The sequence below is a fragment of the Saccopteryx bilineata genome, chromosome 3, assembly GCF_036850765.1.
Source record: "Saccopteryx bilineata isolate mSacBil1 chromosome 3, mSacBil1_pri_phased_curated, whole genome shotgun sequence".
In the NCBI taxonomy this organism is placed as follows: domain Eukaryota; kingdom Metazoa; phylum Chordata; class Mammalia; order Chiroptera; family Emballonuridae; genus Saccopteryx; species Saccopteryx bilineata.
Window position 1 is genome coordinate 161,632,758 of NC_089492.1, and position 23,093 is coordinate 161,655,850.

At 51.6% G+C, this 23,093-nt stretch overlaps 1 protein-coding gene across 1 annotated transcript; it reads left to right on the top strand.

Annotated features, from left to right (window-relative positions):
- The first annotated feature begins 11,554 nt into the window (after nucleotides 1-11,554).
- LOC136330764 (uncharacterized) lies at nucleotides 11,555-16,919 on the top strand. The gene is made up of 3 exons (XM_066268095.1): nucleotides 11,555-11,690; nucleotides 12,770-15,271; nucleotides 15,650-16,919. The coding sequence occupies exons 2-3, from the start codon at nucleotides 15,229-15,231 to the stop codon at nucleotides 16,435-16,437; spliced, it is 831 nt and encodes a 276-aa protein (XP_066124192.1). The 5' UTR covers nucleotides 11,555-11,690; nucleotides 12,770-15,228; the 3' UTR covers nucleotides 16,438-16,919.
- The last annotated feature ends 6,174 nt before the right edge of the window (nucleotides 16,920-23,093 follow it).

The following is a 23,093-nucleotide window of genomic DNA, read 5'->3' on the forward strand; positions in this document are numbered from 1 at the left end:
TACTAGAGATATTTTCTGACAAACAGACAAAACAGATTACTCACACTGCTCAATAGACAACTCTGCTTTTTTAAGCTTTTTGAGATGGCAGGGAGTTGCCAGCATAGAGGGGAGGAAGAGAAAAAGTATATGGATGGACAGTGTGAACAGCTGGATGGAAAGGAGGGTCAGAATCTGCAGGAGGAGGAGGAGGAGATTAAAGTGGTGGCACTACGTGGTCAGAAGAGTTAAAAAGATTAGAACCTGTAAGGAGAAGGAAGAGGTTTAAGAACACAGTGGAGAAGGGAGTGGCCCCTGGCCTGCAGGGAAGGAGAAAGAGAGACTGGTATTTGCAGGTGAATGAAAAACAGGATTCAGTGAAGAGAGGGGAGGGGGCTTTCTGGAGGGAAGAGACTCAAGTGGAACAGATTTGCAGAGGGACCAAAGAGGGGTCCCGAGAGAGGGGTGACCCCGGGGGTCAGGCAGGAGGTGGAGAGAGTTGGGAGTCCACCAAGAAGGAAAGATTAGGAGCGAGGTTTCTTTGGCCAAAAATGGCCTGCGTGTTCTCAGGATGTTGTAATCAAAGGTCCCGTTTTCAGGCCAGTGGGAACTGTCTAGTTTATATTGTGCCAGGCTGTATGGCAAAAGAAAATGAGTAGAAGACAACCTAACGGGGTTTGGTCAGATGGCTTTGACTCAGAAGAGGCCAATGTGGAGATTAGTGATCTAGAGAGGGCATCCCAGCCTCCGGTCACAATCTCAAAGGAGAAAGCTCTCCTGGGAATGTGGAGTCATCCTGCTTAGGGGTCATCACCACCTAAGAAGGAGCTCAAAGAGAATGTAGAAGGATTTGGCTAAGCACTTAGACTTTTGGAATGTGCTGTCCCTGGGACAGAAAAATGGCAAACCCCTAAAAATGTGAGGCTGACCGGAGAAAGCCATCTCACGATGGATTAGGGATTTATGGGTTAAATTAAAGCCTGCCAGGATAGGGAAGGGAGAAACTCCTTACCTTTCTGGTCCAGCAGGGGTTCAGGACAGGGACAGATCGCCGGCCAATCAACATACAATTACACGTCCAAACAGAATCAGGGAGTCAGCCTGGGACAAGCTGCCACTGCCAATTGCTTCCCTGGTTGTAAGTTTGGATGGCAAAGAGGGATCGTCCAGGCAGTTAATACCCTGTCCCGGGTTTCAGCACCAAATGTTGGAATCCATGGGAGTCCGAAAAGACCAGAGTAACAGGCTTTTATTGAAAGGAAGAAAGGAACCCTGCCGGGCACTTCTCCGGGAGGAAGGGCACCGGTTACAGATTAGGGGCAAATTTTATAGTGTTTGGGAGAGCCTGAGAGAGTACTGAGTCAAAAGTTCTGGTATGTTCCCTTTTACGGTTTTAGGATTTCAGCTTTCTGGAATGCTCATCCTTGGGTGGTTGATTAGCTTTCTGGAAATTTTGTTCCTCCAGGGGCAATTATCCAGTAAGTAAGGGTGAGGTCAGGCAGCCAGGTGGGACAACAAAAGGGCAGTTGGAATTTCATATATCTATCATGCCTGACTGAGATCCACTGGGCAAGCTCACTAGGGGGTGATGCTCTGCCTATCTGGGGCATTGCTCAGCAACTGAGCTGTTCTCAGCTCCTAAGGTTAAGCCTTGGAGCCATACTCAGTGCCCGGGGCCAACTTGCTCTAATGGAACCCTGGCTGCAGGAATGGGAGGTGGGAAGAGAGAGAGAGAGAGAGAGAGAGAGAGAGAGAGAGAGAGAAGCAAGAGGGGTAGGAGTAGAGAAGTAGATGGCGCTTCTCCTGTGTAGAATCGAACTGGGACACCCACACACTACCCAAGGCTCTACCACTGAGCCAACAGCCCAGGGCCTGAGCATTCTTTACTTAGCACCACCCTCTCTCCCCCATTGTATAAACTTTCACAGGTAACAGAAGTTTTCCCCCTGCAGCAAGAAACACACCCAAACAGTCCTATATTGGATGAGGGTTTTCATCTTCTAGCTGCTGACACCACTACGGTCTCGTTCTCAGCCCATTTGTTCCCTGATGCATAAATAAACTTATAAAATTCATCAGGCCTTGTGTGTTGTAAAGTAACCATACCTCACTTCCATGGGTTTATGTAGAGACAGCAAGTCCAAATGAATTTTAAAGGGTTTTATTAAAAGGAGGAGATTTATTAATATGCTGGCCGCATATGACTAACACAGGGCATATCTGACCTAAATTGTGCAGCCTTGAGTGTATCTCAGAGGCTGGTTATATACCCTTTGACCAACATACAGGTTGGGGGACCATGATATCATGGCACAATCATTAACAAGCTTATAACGTTTGTCTAGGGGATCCATTAAAAATATTAAAACTTTCAAGGTAATACAATCAAAGACAGTCACAAATATTTTAGTGTCTATCTCCCCTCCTTTGCCTAGAGGTATGTTATTCTCAGGATTCCAGGAAAGGAGGGAGGGCCAAAATCAGTGTAGGGTGGTATGTAATTTTTGCCTCTATTGAAAGGGAAAGGAAGTTCCTCAGACAACCTTTATTCTATAGTTAAAACTAAATGACCCATTGTCCTTGTAAGTCAGAAAGTTTCTACATTCTTCTTCCTCTTCTCCCCAAGGAAAGGACAGACAGAAAGCCTTACTTTTCTTCCAAAAATATCAATATTAATTTGGTACCTTACCACATGTGCATCCCTCCTTTGGCACCTAACAAGAATTAGGTACTACATAGTTCTCCTTACAAAGATATTCCAAAAGTTTCCTATTAGCCATAGGGAATTTGATGTTCACAAGATAGTAGCAGAAATGTCAACTTTGTCCTATTACCAAAAAGGTGTCGAAACTGTCACTAAAATACCTGTGACAATTTGTGAAGCCTGGAAGGCACTGCAGAATTCCTCATAATCTTACCAGAATATGCTTTCAGTGAGAACCAGATTTTGTAGCCTACCTAGGCTATATGAAAGGATTAACAATGTGGAGAGAGTCTACTTATGTAAGTTCTTAAATATTGACTATGCTTGCTTGCTTGTTTGAACTGTAACCATGCTTGTCTGATGTTACAGTAATATGTTATAGTAATTATAAATACAGTGTGTCCATAAAGTCATGGTGCACTTTTGACCAGTCACAGAAAAGCAGCAAAAGACGATAGAAATGTGAAATCTGCACCAAAGAAAAGGAAAACCCTTCCAGTTTCTGTAGGATGATGTGGCAGCATGTGCACATGCACAGATGATGATGTAACACCGTGTATACAGCGGAGCAGCCCACGGCCATGCCAGTCGAGATGTGGACGGTACAGAGGAAAGTTCAGTGTGTTCTGTGGCTCACTAAATTCAAATCCATGGCCAAAGTGCAACATGAATATCAGCGTGTTTATAAGGAAGCGCCACCACATAGGAATAATATTACTTGGTGGGATAAGCAGTTGAAGGAAACCAGCAGTTTGGTGGAGAAACCCTGTTCTGGTAGGTCATCAGTCAGTGAGGCTGTAGTCTGTAGAGGCTATACGGGATAGCTACCTAAGGAGCCCTAAAAAATCTGTGCATGAGCCCACATCGAATTGCACTGAATAGGTATGAAACTGGGAGAGTTTTCCTTTTATTTGGTACAGATTTCACATTTCTATTGTCTTTTGTTGCTTTCCTGTGACCGGTCAAAAGTGCACCATGACTTTATGGACACACTGTATATAGAAATACTGTATAGAAAAATATGGAAGATATTGTTGTAGTGAAACCAGTGAGAGTAAACAGACTTTCTCCACAACAAAGCTCAAATTTAAAGGAGTCTTTTATTCAAAGCCAGTGTATGGCCAGTTGCCGCAGCCACCATCATAGCCACCTGGCCCATTCACATGCAGGTTCACATTAGATTCAGACAGATGGTAATGAAACAATGGAGCCAAGAACTGGTGGGCCATTACCTTTAATTCTAGCTTGCACCTGGCAGGCAAGTAAAAACACACACTGGGCTCCAAAACCCACTCATTCAGTGCTCACAAAGCTACTGACTTATCCGAGTTTCCTAGAATCAAAGGGTTCTAGCTCACCAGCCTTATTCACCTCTGTTCCCCATCTCCTTCTCTCTGCACAAACTGGCTTCTTCTTCAACACTCCTTCATCTTGGCTGCTTCTTCTGGCCTCTTCCACATGGCCTCTTTCTGCTTTCCTCTCTGCTCTCTCCTCTAATGCTAATCTCAGGAACTGAGAGAGCAAGGTCCTGGTCTGCCCCACTTTATAGTGCAGAAATCAAAACCTTTAATCCAATATACAAAATAGGGAAGTCTCTAATATAAAGTCACTTATCTGAGGCATGATGGGATTATACCACCCCACATCAAAAAGGGGGGGGGAAAGGCTTAGTCCTAAAACCAAGCCCCAGGCTACAAGGATCCTGCCTGCCCACAACCCACCCCCAACACACATTAATACAATCACGTTCATCCCAAGCAATCACCTGGGGCTTCCATGTGGGCAGAGCCATCTGTAACAAAGTGAGCATAATATATTTTATTTGCACAACAGCCAGGGACCACATGGAAACCTAAGTCAGTCAAATCATGTGCCCTTCCCCCCAGCACAGTTTGAAGTTAGCTTTTCAAGACAAAATCACAAACCGATTGGGGTATGGTGAGGAGGGGAAGCTTAGCAGTAAAACAAAGCAGCAATACAAACTCATTTACAATGTTTATCTATATGATTAATTCATGGAGAAACATTCTGGGAACATCTGCAACCTTGCATAACTAGCCCAAGGCCACAGCTTGTAATACCATCTTTAAGGCCAAGGGTAAGGAGTCTTTTAGAAAAAGTAAGTTCTGCTGAAAGTCTCTTTGCTTCATTTCAATATATAGAAATAATTTAGGATACAATATTAAAAGCCATTAAGGCAAGTGAATAAGGCTATGCCCTGTGGGTGGGAATTAATCTAATGTGTACAGATATGATAGGCAGACTATGCCTTTTGTACAGAGCCCAGTTAGTGTATGTTTGAAGTTATATGTAAAGCCAGAAGCCACGGCCACTATCACAGCAGCCACCTGGCCCATGCAGGTTCACATTGGATTTGGACAGTCGGTAAAGAAACAACGGAGCCAAAAACGGAGCCAAAGAAGATGAGCCATCTTCTTTAATCCTAGCTTGCACCCGGCGGGCAAGTAAAAACACACACAGGGATCCAAAACCCATTCACATTCAGTGCTCACAAAGCTAATGACTTATCCGAGTTTCCTAGAATCAAAGGTTTTTAGCTCACCAGACTTATTCACCTCTGTTCCCCATCTCCTTCCTTCTCCCTGCATAAACTCTGTACTAACTGGCTTCTCACTCAACACTCCGCCATCTTGGCTGCTTCTCCTGGCCTCTTCCACGTGGCCTTTCTCTGCTCTCTGCTTGCTCTCTCCTCTAATGATAATCTCAGGAACCAAGAGAGCAAGCTCCCGTTCTGCCCCCATTTTATAGTGTAGAAATCCAAACCTTTAATCCAATATACAAAATAGGGAAGTCTCTAATACAAAGTCACTTATCTGGGGCATGATGGGAAAGGTGCCTGCCCACAGCCCGCCCCCAACACACATTAACATCACCTGGGCAACGGCTTTCTCGTGGGCAGCGCCATCTTTAACAAAGTGAGCATAATATATTTTATCTGCCCAACATTATATACAGATAAAAAGTGGCTTTCCTAGGAACTCCCAAAAAGGTGTTTTGATGTGATCATCCCATAGATTACCTGCTAGAAAGTTTATGCCAGAAAAATATCCTAAAGCAAAGTGGTTTCCCTACTGCAGTAGTCTCCCAGACTCCAAGGTTGAAAACGTGGACTGTCTCAATGCCACTCTGACCAAGGACAGCCAAGAGGAGGACGCTGATAGGGCCCCATTAAGCTGTACCCAAGCATGCTTTAAGGATTTGTGAGTAATAAACTGCCTATGTTGTTGCAGGAATCAAAGGAGGACAAAAACACCCAGACAACTTGATGATGGAAGTAGGATTTAACTTAGCTGGCGGAGCTACCTGAGCCCAAAAGAGGTAACAAAACACGTGCTCCCTTAAGTTAGATTTCTTACATCTTATATAACTTTACAGCTTTAGCTTTCAAGTGACAAATGCCTGATTTCTATGACTTCTTTGTTTGCAGGCCTATGTGACTTTCATGTCTTAGGGAGGGGAAGGGGAGAGTAGGTGGGAGGGTCTGTCCTTTATAATCCTATCACTCATTCTTCTTACTGGAGCTGCAAATTCATTTCAAGGAACTGATAACAAGCAAGGTCCACACCATGGTTTGTTATTTTTCAATTTTTTTTGTCTGCCGCAGTTTCCTCAGTCAGGAACACTGAGGTCACAGGCTGGATTGTAAGACCCCAGACATTGCAGGCCCCTCTCTCCTCTGTATTTTTCTGGATTCTCCTCCTTCAGTGTGATTCTTACAGCTAACTTGTGTGTCAGCCATGTCTTTTATCCGGTGGCAGTTGGTCTCTGCACTTATAAGTAGAATCCTCATAGGTGCCTGAAGGGTAGTCTTGAAGAGGCTGCCAGCCCTTGGATTCAGGCAGACTGTAGAGGAACTATGGAGCCAGAAAATGGTGGGCCATTCCCTCTATTAAAGTCTGCTAATGGCAGAAGAGCAAACAGGTAGGGAAGACCCCTTCCCTCTCACTCAGGGCTCCCAAGCCCCGACTCATTCTCCAGCTTTACCGGAGTCATAGACCCCCCCACAAGCCTCAGCAGGGCTTCCAAGCCCCTCAGCACTGTCCAGCCAAACAGATTGGGCAGAAATACCCCTTCTCAGGCAAACTCGCAAACAGTGGCCCCTTCCCATGGAGGCAGGCAATCTGCCACCCAGTGGGCAATATGCCACCCTGAGGGCAAGCACAGTAGCCTTCCACAGACTACATACATATGGCTCTGCCCCATGCCAAAGCAAAATACAAGAGAGCAAACCTAATTCGTTTCACACTTGAAACACATTGGTTTGCCCAACAGTAGGCTTGTTTGTGTACTGCATGTGCTTGCCCCGGAACCTACTTCAAAGTGCTATGAGGCCACAGCAAGCCCTGTCCTATAAGGCCCCGCAACCCTCCCCCTGGGGGAGGCACACTGCTTTGGGAATATTCCCTAGAATGCTCTATAAGGTCAGCCAAAGGACACCTGAGTTCAGGCAAGAAAAGTTTATTAGGGGTTCATCTGCTGGGCTAACTCCTAAGGTAGAGGTCAGCAACTGGTTCTCTAATAGGTAAGGTTAAATAGGGGATTTGAGGGTGGGGGCTGATAATCATTGGGGGGGGGAGATTAACTGTATGTTGGGCAGATAAAATATATTATGCTCATTTTGTTAAAGATGGCGCTGCCTACATAGAAGCCTGTCACCCATGTGATTATATTAGTTGCCCTTCTTGCTTGGAATGGGCATGATTATATTAATGTGTGTTGGGGGTGGGTTGTGGGCAGGTAAGATCCTTGTAGCCTGGGGCTTGGTTTTAGGACTAAGCCTTTCCCACCCTTTTTGATGTGGGGTGGTGCATTCTCATGAGGAATCCCATTATACCTCAGATAATTGACTGTATCAGAGACTTCCTTATTTGTATATTGGATTAAAGGTTTGGATTTCTACACTATAAAGTGGGGCAGACCAGGAGCTTACTCTCTCTTGGTTTCTGAGATTAGCATTAGAGAGGAGAGCAGAGAAAGGCCATGTGGAGGAGGCCAGGAGAAGCAGCCAAGATGGTGGAGTGCTGAGGGAGAGGCCAGTTTGTGCAGAGTTTGTGCAGAGAGGAGATGGGGAACAGAGGTGAATGAGTCTGGTGAGCTAGAAACTTTTGATCCTAGGAAAACTCGGATAAGTCAGTAGCTTTGTGAGCCCTGAATGAGTGGGTTTTGGAACCTAGTGTGTGTTTTTACTTGCCCGCCGGGTGCAAGCTAGGATAAAGATGATGGCCCACCAGTTCTTGGCTCCATTGTTTCATTACCGTCTGTCTGAATCTAATGTGAACCTGCATAGGCCAGGCGGCTGTGATGGTGGCCGCACCTACTGGCTTTACACTGTAAATAAGCTAGGGGACCTTCCACACCTGGGTGAGTCAATCCGGATGTCCAGGAGGAGGTGATCTGGAATGACCAGTTTTTAAATGTCCTCTCTTCTACTTAAGGGAAGAGGTCATATCCCCCGCCTGCAACCCTATCATGTTTCTTGCTTCTTGGCTTGCAACCAACTTTCTACTAAGAAGATCAACCTGTCGTGGTGTTTTTGGTGACAGTTACGGAGTGGCCGGGCCGAACCGAACCCCGGTTTGATTCAGTAAGATTGCGTTGCCCCATTCCTGTGGGGGAAGATCCCCATGACACGGCTGCTGGCAGGTAAGGGAGTGTCTTGCCCAGGCCCGATCCTCTGCTGGTTGAGAGATACTGGACCCCATAAACCTCACTTCCTCATAAAGTTGAGCACACACTCCCCAGTTCGCGCTGCCTGGTGTTTCCCATGCTCTCTGTGTGGGCAAGGGGGCTCTGGTCAAGCAGAGAGAAGCCTTCCACCATGGAGGCCCAGAGGCTGTGTCTACACAGAGCCTTGGAAGAAAGACCAATGACGCAGACAAGGCCCCCCCTTAAGGGGTCCACTCTCACCGTTCCCCTCCTGCACCACACAGCCTTTGAGTTTGGCGAGTGAACACTCCTGTGGTGGCAGGAAGAACAGAGGCGAGAAGGGTGAAGGCAGGATCTGGCCATTCCCACTAAGCCAGGAGACCCGCGAACTGTCTCAGCCAGGACAGACGCGAATAGGCTGTCGTCTAACCTCAGGGCCACAGGGAGGACTTGGATATGTTTGGCATTGTAAGCCTGGCCTTTAAATCTGATTTAGCATCAGTTTGGGGGAGTATGGTCCTGGGAAGGGCCCTGACATGAAAGTCTCCCTCAGGGGTCTGCTCAGTCACCTAAAGAGGGCTCTGACACGCTGGAATGTCACTCCCTCTGAGAGCTTCAGGCTGTACCTTTGAAAACAAATTTCAGCAGATGAGATGCCGGATGCGAAGGTGCCGGCCCTGTACGGCCCCAAGTCACCGCTGCTTCTGCTCATAAAACTCGCAGAGTACAGATTCCAAGGGTCCCGCTGTGCGTCATGGGCCTGGTAGGGTATGAGGCTCTGGGCAAAATCAACGGATCCTGTTTGTATTTGCTCGGACTGCTGAGCATGGAGCATCGCAGACTGGGAGGCTTAAACAACAGGCAATAAATTTCTCACAGCTCTGGAGGCTAGAAGTTGGAGATCACGATTTCGGCGGGTTTAGTTTCTCCTGAAGTCTCTCCCCGGCTTGCAGATGGCTGCTGTACCCGGGCTGTCTGTGTCCCGATCCCCTTTTTCTTTAAAAGACACCAGTCATATCGACTTAGGGCCCACCCTAATGACCACGTTTTAACTTAATCGCCTCTTTAGAGGTCCTATCTCCAAATGCTATCACATTGGGAGGTGCTGGGTCTCTCAAGCTGTGAATGAGCACACCAACAAAACGGAGACTAAACCTGGGCAGTACGGAGAACTCTACACCCCCTCCAATCCCCGCCCCCGCCGCCTTCCCCAGTCCAGGTGCCCGCTGGAGATGGGGATCGTTCCACCGCCAGTTCAATTCAAATGATCGGTACTACTTTGTTTGCCCTTTTTAGTAACTGAGGCTCGGAGCCCTTTCTTGTTGGGATCAGAGTCTTCTTCCCCAGACAATCTTTCCTCTTCACTTTAGTCCAATGCGTCCGGGGAGCGCACAGATGGCCGAGAAGAGAAGGAGCACAGCCGTGGAATCCGGAAGCTTGGGTTCGGGATCTGAATTCTTCCGGGACTGTGGCAGGTAGAATCCACTAGAGGGCGCCCTGACACGAGGAGAAGAAGGGGTCGAACACGCGGGGGGGGGGGGGGGGGAGTGAAAAACTGCGGAGGGGCGGGGACAATTTCGACCGTCTCTGCCCCGGTGCTTTGTTTTGCGATTCCCAACCTGGTCCGCTGCTCTGGTATATCAGGGGCAGAGACCCGTTCTGCGGCAACGCGGCGGCCTGTGTGCGGAGTTGTGCTAGTCGTGTCCCGCAGAGGCAAGGACGGCGCCAAACGGTGTCGCAAAGTCCTGAGAGATAACATCCAGAGTATTACCAAGCCAGCCCTCAGGCGTCTTGCTTGGCGCGGAGGAGTCAAGCGCATTTCGGGTCTCCTTTATGAGGAGACCCGTGGCGGGTTGAAGGTGTTCCTGGAGAACGTACGCGACGCAGTCACCTACACGGAAAACACCAAGCGCAAGACGGTCACCGCCACGGATGTGGTATAAACCTGAGACGGCAGGGATGCACCGTGTACAGTTTCAGCGGTTGGGCGGCTGCTGCGAGCCTTAGCGGTGAGGCAGTTCTAAAGCCCTGTTTAGGGCCATCCCCATGGCCTTCGGAGGAGCAGGGCACGGTGTGTGCGAGCGAGGGCACGCTCTGCTTTTTGAGGGGCGGGGGGCTGATTGATAGTACTCGAAACCCACTTGCCAATAGCTGTTCGTGATACTAACCTGCTTCTACTATTCCCGTGAGGTCGGGTGGAAGCGAGGGCTCGTGGCGCCTGCGCAGTAGCTATACGAGAGGACGTGACCCCGGGAGGGGGGCGCATGCGCTGTTGACCCGTTATATAACCTGATTCAGCAGGTTCCAGGACACTCCAGTGTGAAAACTGCGCTGTATTTAAAAACAGGGCTTAAATAATAAAGTCCTGCTGCGGTCTTGTTCTTCCTTGCCTTTTCCACCATGGCTCCGTGTGCATTCTTTTATCCTCGGCATCACCCCTTCCCAGGAGCTCCTGAGCTTGCCTAGCGAGCAGGGTAGGCAGGCAGCAGAGGTGAGCGGTGCTGGGGAACTACCCGCCCCTGCGGAGGGGCAACCCCCAGGTGGAGCAGGCGGAGATGAGACCCTGCTCCCGACCTCCTGAGGTGGCCGGTAGCTGCCGGAGGACCGGGACATGATCCGTCTTCGGCTGGAGGAAATTGGAGAGCTCTAACGATCGGAGCCAAATATCCCAGTAGCCCACCAAGAAGCAGTGGCCCAGGTGGCGTGGCTATCTCTTGCAATTTTGGGGCAGGCGAGCCGTTGAGGAAGGGCCCAAGGACACGGTTTAAAAGTAACAAACCGCAGCTCTGCAGCGCCTTTATCAGCTCCCTGAAGCAACCTGCAAGGCAGGCAAGGAAAATGGGATCTGGGAATAGTCAAGGACAAACGGTCAGAACCTCCTACTCACGCCCCACCCCCACAGGAAGTAAGTACAGGTAGGTCTGCAGTCAGGAATCCCTCACCTTCCCAGCAACAGCTGTACAGATAAGACTCGAGCCAACAACGGGGAGCTAGTCCCTTGGTGCCTATTAGGACACGCTGCTTTGCCAGCTAGTAAATTCTTTTTTCCAGAACGTTGAGCGCCCCTGTCCTCCGGGAGTCCCTTCCTTTGTCCCTGCAACAACGTTTCTGGTGCATTGGCCGGGAAGCGTGGAGGAAGGACGCCCCCGATGGCGGACCTTGGGCACCCCCGTTTGGGAGCCCCCGAACCGCCCTGCAGAAGCAGCCCACTGAGCCCGTGCCGGGGATTTTTTGGCGTGCACGCCTCTGCAAGTCGCGGGTCGGAAGGCGGCGGTCCCAGCAAGGATCAGGCACAGAGGAACGGGAGGACGGGGGAGGGTGTGTGTGCGCCCGAGTCACGGTAAGGCAAACCGGGTAAGGGTAGCTCGTTAAAAGGTCCTGCCCCATTTAGGCAGAAGAGAAGGCCGATCACCCTCCGCAGGATAGGTTAGGGTTGTGGGGCGGGGGCCTAGGGCCTCCCGGTTGGCGGTGGCTGGAGTCCAGCCCGGAAGACCCAGGGGCGCTAGGGAAGATACAGTACTCGGGCGGAGGCGGAGAGCTATGTCCCCCGGCTCCTGGAGCCCACGACAGTGGAAGGGTGGGGGCAGAGTTCCGGCTTGGGGGTCGTCCGGCAAAAAGTCCTCAGGACCCACCGACCCGAGGTTTCCCCGACTGGGGCGGACTTCCTAGGGGAAGGGAGGGATGGAAAGCCTGTGTGTGTGTGTGTGTGTGTGTGTGTGTGTGTGTGTGTGTGTGTGTGTGTGTGTGTAGGGGGGTGGGGGGATAAGAGGCGGAGAGCTGCCCCAGCAGTGTGTGTGTGTGTGTGTGTGTGTGTGTGTGTGTGTGTGTGTAGGGGTGGGGGTGGGGGGATAAGAGGCAGAGAGCTGCCCCAGCAACGGGGTGGGCTTTTGGGCGGGGGTTGTGCGCTCGCCACCGGCTCACCACGCTGCCTGGGTGCGGAGTCCCCAAGGCCGGCGCGGCTGCGTCTCAGAGGCAGGGGCTGTGTGAGTGAATGTTGGAGTGAACGAGACAGAGATCAGAGGGGGTTCAGAATCCCTCCACAGGGAGGAAGCGAGTAATGTGTGTGTGTTCCCCCCTCCCCGTTACGCTCATCCCTCCCTGCGGTGTGAACGTTGTCTGTGGTGGGAGGTGTGGGAGGTTCACAGGGAAAACCCACTCCCCTGGCTACCATGATCAAGAACTTTAAGAAAGGGTTCTCGGGAGATTATGGAGTCACCATGTCCCCAGGGAAATTGAGAACCTTGTGTGAACTGGAATGGCCCACTTTCGGGCTCCAGTGGCCAGCGGAAGGGAGCTTGGATAAGGATATTGTGCAGGAAGTGTGGCAGGTGGTCACTGGAGATTCAGGCCACCCTGATCAGTTTCCCTACATAGACACTTGGCTTACACTAGTTTTGCACCCTCCCACTTGGCTCCAAGGTCATACATCCACCGTACTAGCAGCAAAGAGAGGGAAGAGTTCCACCCAACCCAAGAAGCAGCTGCTGCCACCGCACCAAAAATCTCAGTCTCTAGTGAACCAGAAGAAGTAGCAGAAACCTTGGCGCCCCATCCCGATGTACCGGCAAGGCTTTACCCTTCCATACCAGGCCCCTCGTCCAACCTAGAGACTGCCACAGACTAGGGCCCTTTGTCGCCAGGCCCGTCGAGCTCCAGTACGGGCTTGCCTGAGCCGGACACAGCCCCCACTGCCCTGCCAGAGCCAGGCCCAAGATCACCTCCCCAGGCTGGGAGGTTGTGCTCGAAGACTGGTGTTCGGTATGCAGAATTTTCTGAGAGAAGTAAGGAACACAGCAATAGACAGGGGCGCTTGGTGGAATGGCAGGCACTGGGTGCCAACCTCTGACCACCACCAACCTCTTCAGTTAGAGGTTCCATATTCCCTCTTATACAGAAAAGCCTGAGGCCTTGATAGATCTCATGGAATCCATATTCCAAATGCACAATCCTAGGTGGGCGGATTGCCAACAATTATCCCTCGCTCTGTTCAGCACAGAGAAGAGGCGCCGAGTAATCCAGGCAGCTACTAAGTGGCAGAGGAAAATGCCCCTGAGGAACATCAGAACCCCCGGGAGTATGCACAGGCCCAGTTGCCAGAAGATCCCAAGTGGGACCCAGAAGATGAAGAGGGCCTGAGACGGCTCGAGAGATACAAGGAGGCGCTTCAAGACCTACGGAAGGGAGGCCAGAGGGCCACGAACATGAACAAAGAGGCCGTGACTTTGCAAAGAGAAGATGAGAGCCCGGGTGATTTTTATGAGAGGTTATGCGAGGCCTTCAGGATGTTTACTCCTTTTGATCCAGAAAGGCCAGAAAACCAGAGGGCGGTTAATATGGCTTTTGTCAGCCGTTGTAGAGGAGACATAAGAAGGAAGCTACAGAAGCTGGAAGGCTTTGCAGGAATGAATACCTCCCAGCTTCTAGCAGTGGCCAATGAGGTTACGTTAACAGGCAGGTGGAAAGCAGAAGGGAGGAGGATCGCCGAATGAAAAGAGCGGTGGATGTCGTATCAGCTGCCCTCTGCCAGAAGGGCAGCGGGAATCCCACCCTGTTCCAACACGAGAGGAAGGCAGGTGAGGGGAAGAAAAGGCAGTCAGGCGGGCCCCCCTTGTGACGTGATCACTGTGCTGTCGGGAAACCGGTCATTGGAAGAATGAGTGTCCCAACCAGAACCAGAGGGAGGCACCCTTGCCGGCCACCCCCAAGGAGGAAGGGACACTGTTCAGCGTAGCTGGAGATTCCCTGTTTGACTGAGGTCAACTGCACTCAGGAGTCCCCCTCCCCCCCATGAGTCCATGGACCGCATGACGGCAGGGGGCCAACAGATAGACTTCCTAATTGGTATGGGGGCTCAGTACTCACTCGGTGGTGACTCGGCTGGTGGCGCCGCTGTCCTCTGGTAGAGTGGACATCATAGGGGCCACCGGAGCACAGTGCGAACAGGTGTTCTGCCTGCCTGCAAGTGCACCCTAGGAGGTCATGAAGTAGTGCACCAGTTCCTGTATATTGCCTGACTGCCCACTGTCTCTGCTGGGATGCGATCTGCTGAGCAAACTAAGGGCTACTCTATGTTCTGCTGGCAACGGCAGGCTAGATTTGCAGGTGCCAAAGCCTAGGCTTGCTCTAACCCTAACCATTCCCAGAGAGGAGGAATGGAGGATTTTTGCCACCGAACCCGGAAAGACACCCAGATGGAAGCTGATGCAGAAATGGCCCAGAGTCTGGGCTGAAGACAATCCTCCCGGGCTGGCGATTAACCAAGTGCTGGTGGTGCGAATAGAGGTAAAGCCTGGGGCCCTGCTTGTCAGCCAGGACAGTACCGGGTTCTTCGAGAGGCCTTGGAAGGAATCCAGGTCTATTGGCAGAGGCTCAAGGAGCACGGCATTATCATCCTGTGCCAGTCGCCCTGGAACACTCCCCTGCCCACTGTCGGGAAACCAGGCACCAAAGAGTACTTGACCGGTACAAGATCTGAGAGCGGTAAACCGGGCAGCAGTACCCCTGCACCTGACAGTACCACACCTCTAGCCCCGTCCTAAGCCTCCTCCCTGCTCGAGCCTCCTGGTTCACTTGCTTGGATTTAAAAGATGCCTTCTTCAGTGTAAGACTGGCTCCTGAGAGCCGTGAGCTGTTTGCCTTCCAGTGGGAAGACCCGTCTACAGGAGCAAAGGTGCAGCACACCTGGACCTGACTTCCACAAGGGTTCAAGAACTCCCCCACCATCTTTGGGGAGGCCCTTGCTCACGGCCTTCAGCGGTTTCCAGCACAGGATGTTGGATGCGTCCTGCTTCAATATGTAGATGACTTGTTGCTGGGCCAGGAGACTCTACAAGGGTGCGCCCGAGGAACTGACGAGTTCTTACGTCATCTAGAAAAAAATGGATATAAGGCCTCCAAGAAAAAGGACCAGATCTGTCAGAGGTGAGTAAAGTTCTTGTGATTCATTCTCCAGCAGGGGGAGAGGAGGCTAGGGGTGGAGCGGAAGTAAGTTATTTGGAACATCCCAGTCCCCACCACTAGGAGACGGGTCAGAGAGTTCCTGGGTGCAAGCCTTACCTTTAATACTAAAATCCGGTGTGTCCCATCTAAAAACACTGGATGCTCGCCTTATGAGGTATTTGTTACACAGTGGGCCTCCCCCGATACTAGGTAGCTTGCCAGGGACTCCCCAGGAGATGGGAGAGACAGAGCTATACTGGCAGTTAGAGGCTCTAGGCAGAGTGGCCACTGCCATTTCCAACTGGGTGTTAGAAAGGGCTCTGATAAGTCTGTTTGTCCCTGTCTATCCTTTTTCCCCAGGAGACCAAGTGTGGGTCAAGGTCTGGAATCCAGCTCCCCTCCGGTCCAAGTGGAAAGGACCCTGCACGGTAATCCTGACCATGCCTACGGCTGCCGAGGTAGAAGGCACACCCACCTGGATTCACCACAGCCGGCTGAAGCCTGCGGCCCCTATGGAAACACCCTCGTGGACAGCACAGACAGACTCCACCAACCCTTGTAAGCTGACATTGAAAAAGAACTACATGCCCTGCTCCAGTCACAAACCAGGAGCTGACTGGTCAGCGGACGACCGAAGCCTGAGGAACCTCACTGTGGGCTCCTTGTGCCTCCCTCAGGTGACAGGAGTCGTGTTGGTGGAAGAGAACTGCCTGCCCGGGGCACCTGAGGACATCGGCCGGGCCATTTTGAAGCTAGAGGAAGAAGCTGGGGTCGTTTGTCTGACACACAACCCACACAACTCTCCTGTGTGGCCTGTCCGGAAGCCTGACAGTTCCTGGTGTATGACGGTGGGCTACGGAGAGCTGGACAGGGTCACCCCACCTCTGCTCGCCGCTGTCCCAGACATTACTGAGCTGATGGATCGGCTGTCAGTGGAACTGGGCCGATACCGCTATGTAGTGGACTTGGCCAATGCTTTCTTTTCTATTGACATTGATGCTGCTCGTCAAAAGCAGTTTGCCTTCACGTGGGAGGGCCGGCAGTGGACATTTCAAGTATTGCCACAGGGCTATTTGCATAGCCCTACTCTGTGTCAGGGCCTGGTGGCCCAAGGTTTGGCCACGTGGAACCACCCTGAGACAGTGTGATTGTTCCATTACATTGATGACATGATGCTAAACTGATTCTCTTTCAGATCTTGAAGTGGCAGCCCATGGCCTTCGAGAGGCCCTCACGGCCTAGGGGTGGGCCATCAACGAGGACAAAGTCCAGGGACCTGGTTACTCTGTCAAGTTTTTGGTGTTATCTGGTGGGGTAAGACAAAGGTTAATGCCTGAGGCGGTGACTGACAAAATTCAAGCATACCCCTGACTGGAAACTGTAAAACAGTTGCAGACGTATGTAGGTCTGTTAGGGTTCTGGCGAAACTTCATACCTCACTTGGCCTTGTTGGCCAAACCGTTGTACTGATTGACCCTGACGGGTGAGACCTGGGACTGGACCCCCGAGGCAGAGCATGCCTTCAGTGCCATCAAGCTGGCGGTGGCACAAGGGCAGACATTACGGGTGGTAGACCCGGCGCTGCCGTCCCTCCTGACGGTCTAAGTAGAGGAGACAGGGTTTGGCTGGGGTCTTTGGCAAAAGCAGGGAGGTCGGAAGACACCCATTGGCTTTTGGTCCCAGGTGTGGAGAAGAGCCACCGTAGGGTATTCCCTCACTGAGACGCAGTTGGCTCAGTGGCACAGCATCAGCCCGGTGTGTGGATGCCCTGGGTTCGGTTCCCAGTCAGGGCACATGGAAGAAGCCTCCCCATCTCGCTTCTCTCTCTCTTCTCTTCTCCTCCTACAGCCATGGCTGGATTAGAGCGAGTTGGCCCCAGGTGCCGAGGATGGCTCAGTGGCCTCCGCCTCAGGCGCTAAAAAGTGGCTCCGGTTGCAACAGAGCAAGGGCCCCAGATGGGCAGAGCATCGCCCCCTGGTGGGCTTGCCGGGTGGGTCCCGGTCGGGTGCATGTGGGAGTCTGTCTCTGCCTCCGGTCCTCTCACTAGATTGAGAAAAATTTTTTTTTACCAAAAAAAGAGAAGCAGTTGGCAGTCACATATGCCGCCTTGCTGGCTCGTGAAAGTATCACACAGGGTCACAGTGCAGGCCACAGGTCCGGTCGAAGGCTGGCTCTGTGCTTGGGCTACACGCCCTCGAAGTGGGGTAGCGCGGACTCCCACCTTGACCAAGTGGGGTGCGTATCTTGAACAATGGGCCCGGTTCTCGTCTAGCCCCCTGACACAGGAGCTGCACTCCTTGCTGGGACCGATACAGTTTGTAACAGAGAAACGGGAGATAGAACCGGCCCTAGGTGAAGTGCAGGAGAGTCCGAAACCAAGCGGGGAAACCACCTCCCCTGCCAGGAAGGCCAGGAAGCGTGTACAGGGATGACTCCTCCAGAGGGTAGCTGCCCATGCGGACGGAGACCGTTTGGTTTGCAACAGCCACGGGACAGTCCAGTCAGGGGGCCGAGCTACGAGCAGTCTGGCTGGTCCTGGTGAGAGAAACTGGATGTGTGCACATCTGCACAGACAGCTGGGCTGTGTACCGTAGCCTGACATTGTGTTTGCCCTGTTGGGCTGCTTAGGATTGGCTTATTGGCCACCACCCTCTGTGGGGAAAAGGGGTGTGGCAGGTATGGCTGGCCCTACCTGCCAGCTCATTGGACTGGCCGTTGTACTTGGGGTCACTTGTTTATCTATGGCAAGATGGTACCGACATTGCCACAGAAGCCCCAGAATTGGGACCCCGTGTATCACCGCTGGCACAGGGAGAAGAGAGCTGCCTGGTGGTTTTACCCTGTGGCTCTCTTTGTACCGGGGGTGGGAGTTGGGAGTGGGGTGTGGGTGGCACTATTGATGTGGAATTACAGATTGAGGTGTTGGCCCAACACGTAGCCCAAGCCTTGAATGTCATTACCCAGATGCCGAAGGTAGTCTTACAGAACCACGTGGCCTTAGACTTGCTTACTGCAGCGCAACGCAAGGTGGTACTTCTACCCTTGGGCATATAGCCTGCTGTGTGTATATCCCCGACAATCAGCAGCAGATCTGAGGCTTTGCAGGAGGTGGATGCTGAAGTGTCAGCCATTGAGGCCCTATCAGAAGACCCTCTCTCCCACTGGTGGGAGAGCCTGGGGATGTCCTGGAGATGGGCCTTGCTTATTTTTAGCAGGTGTAGCAGGGGGGACTGTTGTTCCCTCTTTTGCTGTTGTGGCTTCTGTGCCCAATAGAGTGCCCTGTGGGAGAAGGCCAGGCGCTCAGGCCTCGGGGGTGGGGTGGGGTGGGGTGGAGTGTGAGGTCCCAGTGCAAGCTAGAGCTCCTGGTGCCTGCGCAGTAGCTATACCGGAGGATGTGACCCCAGGAAGGGCGGGGGTGGGGGGGCGTGCGGCGGGACGCTTACGCCGCCGCCGCCGCCGCCGCCGCCACCGCCCGCCACCACCACCGCCGTTGACCCCACAGGTAACCTGCTGACTTATCTAATAGCTGCTGCCTTATCTATAGCTGATTCAGCAGGTGCTGGGGAGGTGCCTGCTGGGAACCCTCCTGCACTGTATAAAAACTGGCCTTGAACAATAAAGTGCTGCTGCGGCAGCTCTGTAGCCTTTTCCTCCATGCTGGCTCTGCGTGCAATCTTTTCCCTTCCACACCACCCCTTCTAAGGGGGCCCTTGGACCTGGACACCTACCAATGTCGCATTTCAAGGAGCAGCGCTGAGCCAACCCTCATAAGCATGCTGGTCTTGAATTCTGACCAAGGGGATTGAGCTGTGCTGCTATAGCCATATTTGCATAGTTTTTGACCAATCAGGGGCTCCACAACAATGAATGTGCAGATTCAGCCAATCAGGACAGTGCTGTTTGAACCAAACAATTTTTGGAATCCACCATTCTCGAGGTCAGGGACGTGGGGGTGGGGGTAGCAGTGAGGCAAGAAGTTCTTCCTGTATAACCCAGCCTCCGGGTCCTGAGATAACCCGGTGCTCGCTAGGTTCTCCCTTCGCCGTATGTTGTATTGGTGGCTCCTGTTGATGTGAGGGTGCTGGCAGAGGGTTTTTGCTCATAGCTGAGAGGATGTTGTGCCCCATCTTTAAACACCATATTGGTTTGCTTTGGGTCGTGTTACCCATATTTGTGGTCGTTTTACTGGGCTGTGGGAAGTTTAAGCCAGTGCAGTGAGGCGAGGTCAGGTCACCCTCACTGTTAAGTCTCAGGGCAACCTCAGGTTTGGGGTCCTGAGCTGCCAGTTCTGCCATTAGATAGTTTCAAGCTTTATCTGTTACTCTGTTCCCTCTTCTGCGATGAGGCAGGAGTCCAGTTCATGTTGGACGGTGTTTTGGGTCACCACACCGCTCACTTGAAAAGGTGCGGGAACACCTGCAAAATCAAACCCAATCAACAGCCATTCAAAAACCGAGGAAAAGAAATACAGGCTATCCGGTCACAGGTAAGCTCATTAGTAAAAATTTAAAACAGATTTGGCAAGTTAACTGGCCAGGCTGTGTAAAGCATTCCTGGTTCTCCGTGTTTTCGTTAATTTTCTCCAGTGCAGTGGCCTTCAGTTGCCACTTGTAGCCCACAAACAGGCGGTAAAATCAATTTAGAAAATGGGAGCCTGTCCCAGTAGAGCCCGAGCTCTAGTCGATCAGGCGTCCCCGATTCGAGTTCCCTGCACAGTGGGACACACCTGCTTAACAGCAGGGCTGGCTGGCTGGCTCTTCGAGAGGACTCTTGAGGCGGCTATGAGGAATTCTTACTGGTACCGAGACCAACTGCCACTGAGGGAAGACCCGATCCGACACACAAGTTAGTTGCAAGAACCACACAAGCAGTTTATTGTTGCACTCGCCGGGTAAAACAAACACTGGAGACGTTTGGAGAGTTTCAGACAAAGTTTTATGGCCAAGAGAAAAAGAAAACAAAACAAAACAAAACAAACCTGCGCAGGGGTGAACTCAAGTGGTAGTCACAAGAGCCACACCGAGCGCCTACAGTCTAGGGGTTTTTATAGCGTAGGAAGCAAGCAGTTCATACAGAAGCGAACTTGGCGTTTAGCAATTGGCTCCCCCAAATTAAATTTTTAGTCATGTGCCTTAGTAACCAGTCATACAGTTGAAAGCCCCCAGCTGGAAACGTCCCTATCTATCCCCTAGGATGTGGTCACATTAACTATCTTAGGAGTTTTTACGACTTCCTTATCTCAAGGACTCATCAGCTCCTAGTCATCCTGGGAGTCTAACGACTTCCCTATCTCTAGGACTCATCTGTCTTATTCATCCTGGGAGTCTGGTCTCATCTATTCCGGGAATGAGCTGTACTTACTGGACCAGTTCCTTTTAAGTTATTTTCCCAAGCCCATTAATGTATTTTATGGCTTTTATTCGAATGTCACATTTATCACTCACCAATCCTATGGCGTGCCTGGGTACTGCTTAAGGGAGCCCCGATGGCATGCTCCTCTCAGCTGTCCCTTGGTCAGAGCGGCATGGAGACACTGCCCGTTCGACGTTGGAGTCTGGACAACTAACTGCAGCTGCGGGCCCCTCGGCATTAATACCCTTTCTGGCATACGCCATCTAACAGGTGTAAATCTACAGTATTATCACATCAAGCCACTTTTGGGGAGTTTCTGGCAGGGCGCTCTCTTTTTTTTTTTTTGTATTTTTCTGAAGCTGGAAACGGGGAGAGACAGTCAGACAGACTCCCGCATGCGCCCAACCGGGATCCACCCGGCACGCCCACCAGGGGCGACACTCTGCCCACCAGGGGGCGATGCTCTGCCCCTCCGGGGCGTCGCTCTACCGCGACCAGAGCCACTCTAGCGCCTGGGGCAGAGGCCAAGAAGCCATCCTCAGCGCCCGGGCCATCTTTGCTCCAATGGAGCCTTGGCTGTGGGAGGGGAAGAGAGAGACGGAGAGGAAGGAGGGGGGGGGGGGTGTGTGGAGAAGCAAATGGGCGCTTCTCCTGTGTGCCCTGGCCGGGAATCGAACCCGGGTCCCCCGCACACCAGGCCGACGCTCTACCACTGAGCCAACCGGCCAGGGCAGGGCGCTCTTTTTTTATGTTAAATCTACAGAATTGTCACACCAAGCCACTTTTAGGGAGTTCCTTGCAGGGAGCTCTTTTTTACCTCATATAATTTCTCACACACACTAACTGGGTCCTGCTCAGAGGGCATAGTTTTGCCCATCATATCCCTATACACTGGATTATGTCCCACCCAGAGGGTGTAGCCTTCTACACTTGCCTTAATGGCTTTTAATACTATATCATAACTTATTTCTATATATCTTCTATATTTTTCTATATTTCTATATACAATATTTTATTACTGTAACAGAACCGGTGCCTTTAATGATACAGAATAGGGTTGAGAATATCCCGTGTATGGGTGTGGGTGGGGGGGTTTATGTACATCTCGTTCCAATGTTTAGATGTGTGTGAATGTGCAGTAGGTAGTAATATGAAATTATATCTTAGTGTAGTTTGGAGTCAGAAATCAGAGCTACTGTATGTATACAGTGATACTGTACCTCTACATGGAAATGTCACGTACTGTTTTCTTCTGAAACCATCTAATGCAAAATGGAAAGCAAAATCTCAAGGCCCAGGCTCAAGTTCCCCCCAAACCGTGCCATCTAGGTACCTGGGTAGTTTTTCTGCCCAGGCCACACAGTCTGTGGGCTGGTCGTGTGTTTGACATGCTTATAATGGGGGCTTGCAGCAATTGATGTTAATGTCACTAGTATTTACATCACGGATGCTGGTGCTATTAATAGATTTGTGACCCCATGTAAGGCTCTGTTCTAAGGAAGCCCATTGTGTGTGTGGACTGTACTATCTGTTTTCATTTTCACAGCGATCTTGGGGTGCAGTTAGTATCCTGCTTTACACATGAGGACATGGAGACCGCAGTCTTTATTCTCCGGAGCCTTTTCCCTGTTAGGGGTCAGGAGCCCTAGCCCTAGCCCTAAGGGGGCCTCCGGCTTTAACCGACAGCCGCTGCCCTGCTTCATTGCAGTGAGGACCCTAGGGGTGTTCCCCAATCCCCTTTCTCTTCTCTGCCATCCTTCTTCCTCTTTCTTTATGTACTTCACTCTCAGACCCTGACCATATGCCAATCCTCTACCACATCGCCAGAAAATTCTGTCAGCAAGGCTGAATCTGATGTCTCTGGGGATATAAAAACACATTCCTCCCCAGATCATCTACATTCAGGAACAGCTTGGGGGCGCAGCTCAGTGAACGGGTTTCTCGGTTACTCTCATTTAGGAGCAGGCTAAGTCTGGGGCTGTGGCTATTGGTGGGCCTTCCAGATGCCCCGCCCATGGGCAGTTGTCTGTATTCCCTGACCCTGCCAAGGACCTTGGAAGCTACTCCCAGAGGTCCGGTCTGGGCCTGCTCCTGGTCTGTTAACTTCAAGAACACCAAGAGCCGGGGGCGTCTTGTGCCCAACTCCGTCATGTAAGGCAAAGAACCGAAGTGAAGGGCAGTCAAATGAGGCCCCTCATCCAGCATTTCCTGGCCAGCTAATGGTGTGCCCGGCACTACTTGGGTGCTGGTGCTACAGAGGTGAATAAGGACAAATTCTCCCCCCCCCCCCCCCGAGAAAGGCTGCCAGCTTCATGGCGAGGGTATGGGAGTAGGAAGGGGTGGTTAGGATAGGATGGGGGGGGGGGGGGAGGGGGTGGGGGGGGGGGGGCTTGGGAGGAGAGGCAAGGAGGAGGGCCCAAAGAGATGAAGGCCAAGAGGAGAAAGGGAAGGG

What these genes read in the sequence shown, in the direction of transcription:
- LOC136330764 (XM_066268095.1), top strand. Translation starts at nt 15,229, where the DNA reads ATGGATATAAGGCCTCCAAGAAAAAGGACCAGATCTGTCAGAG. An exon ending in AAGGACCAGATCTGTCAGAG is followed by an intron (nt 15,272 to 15,649) that starts GTGAGTAAAGTT and finishes CTTTTTCCCCAG; the next exon opens with GAGACCAAGTGTGGGTCAAG.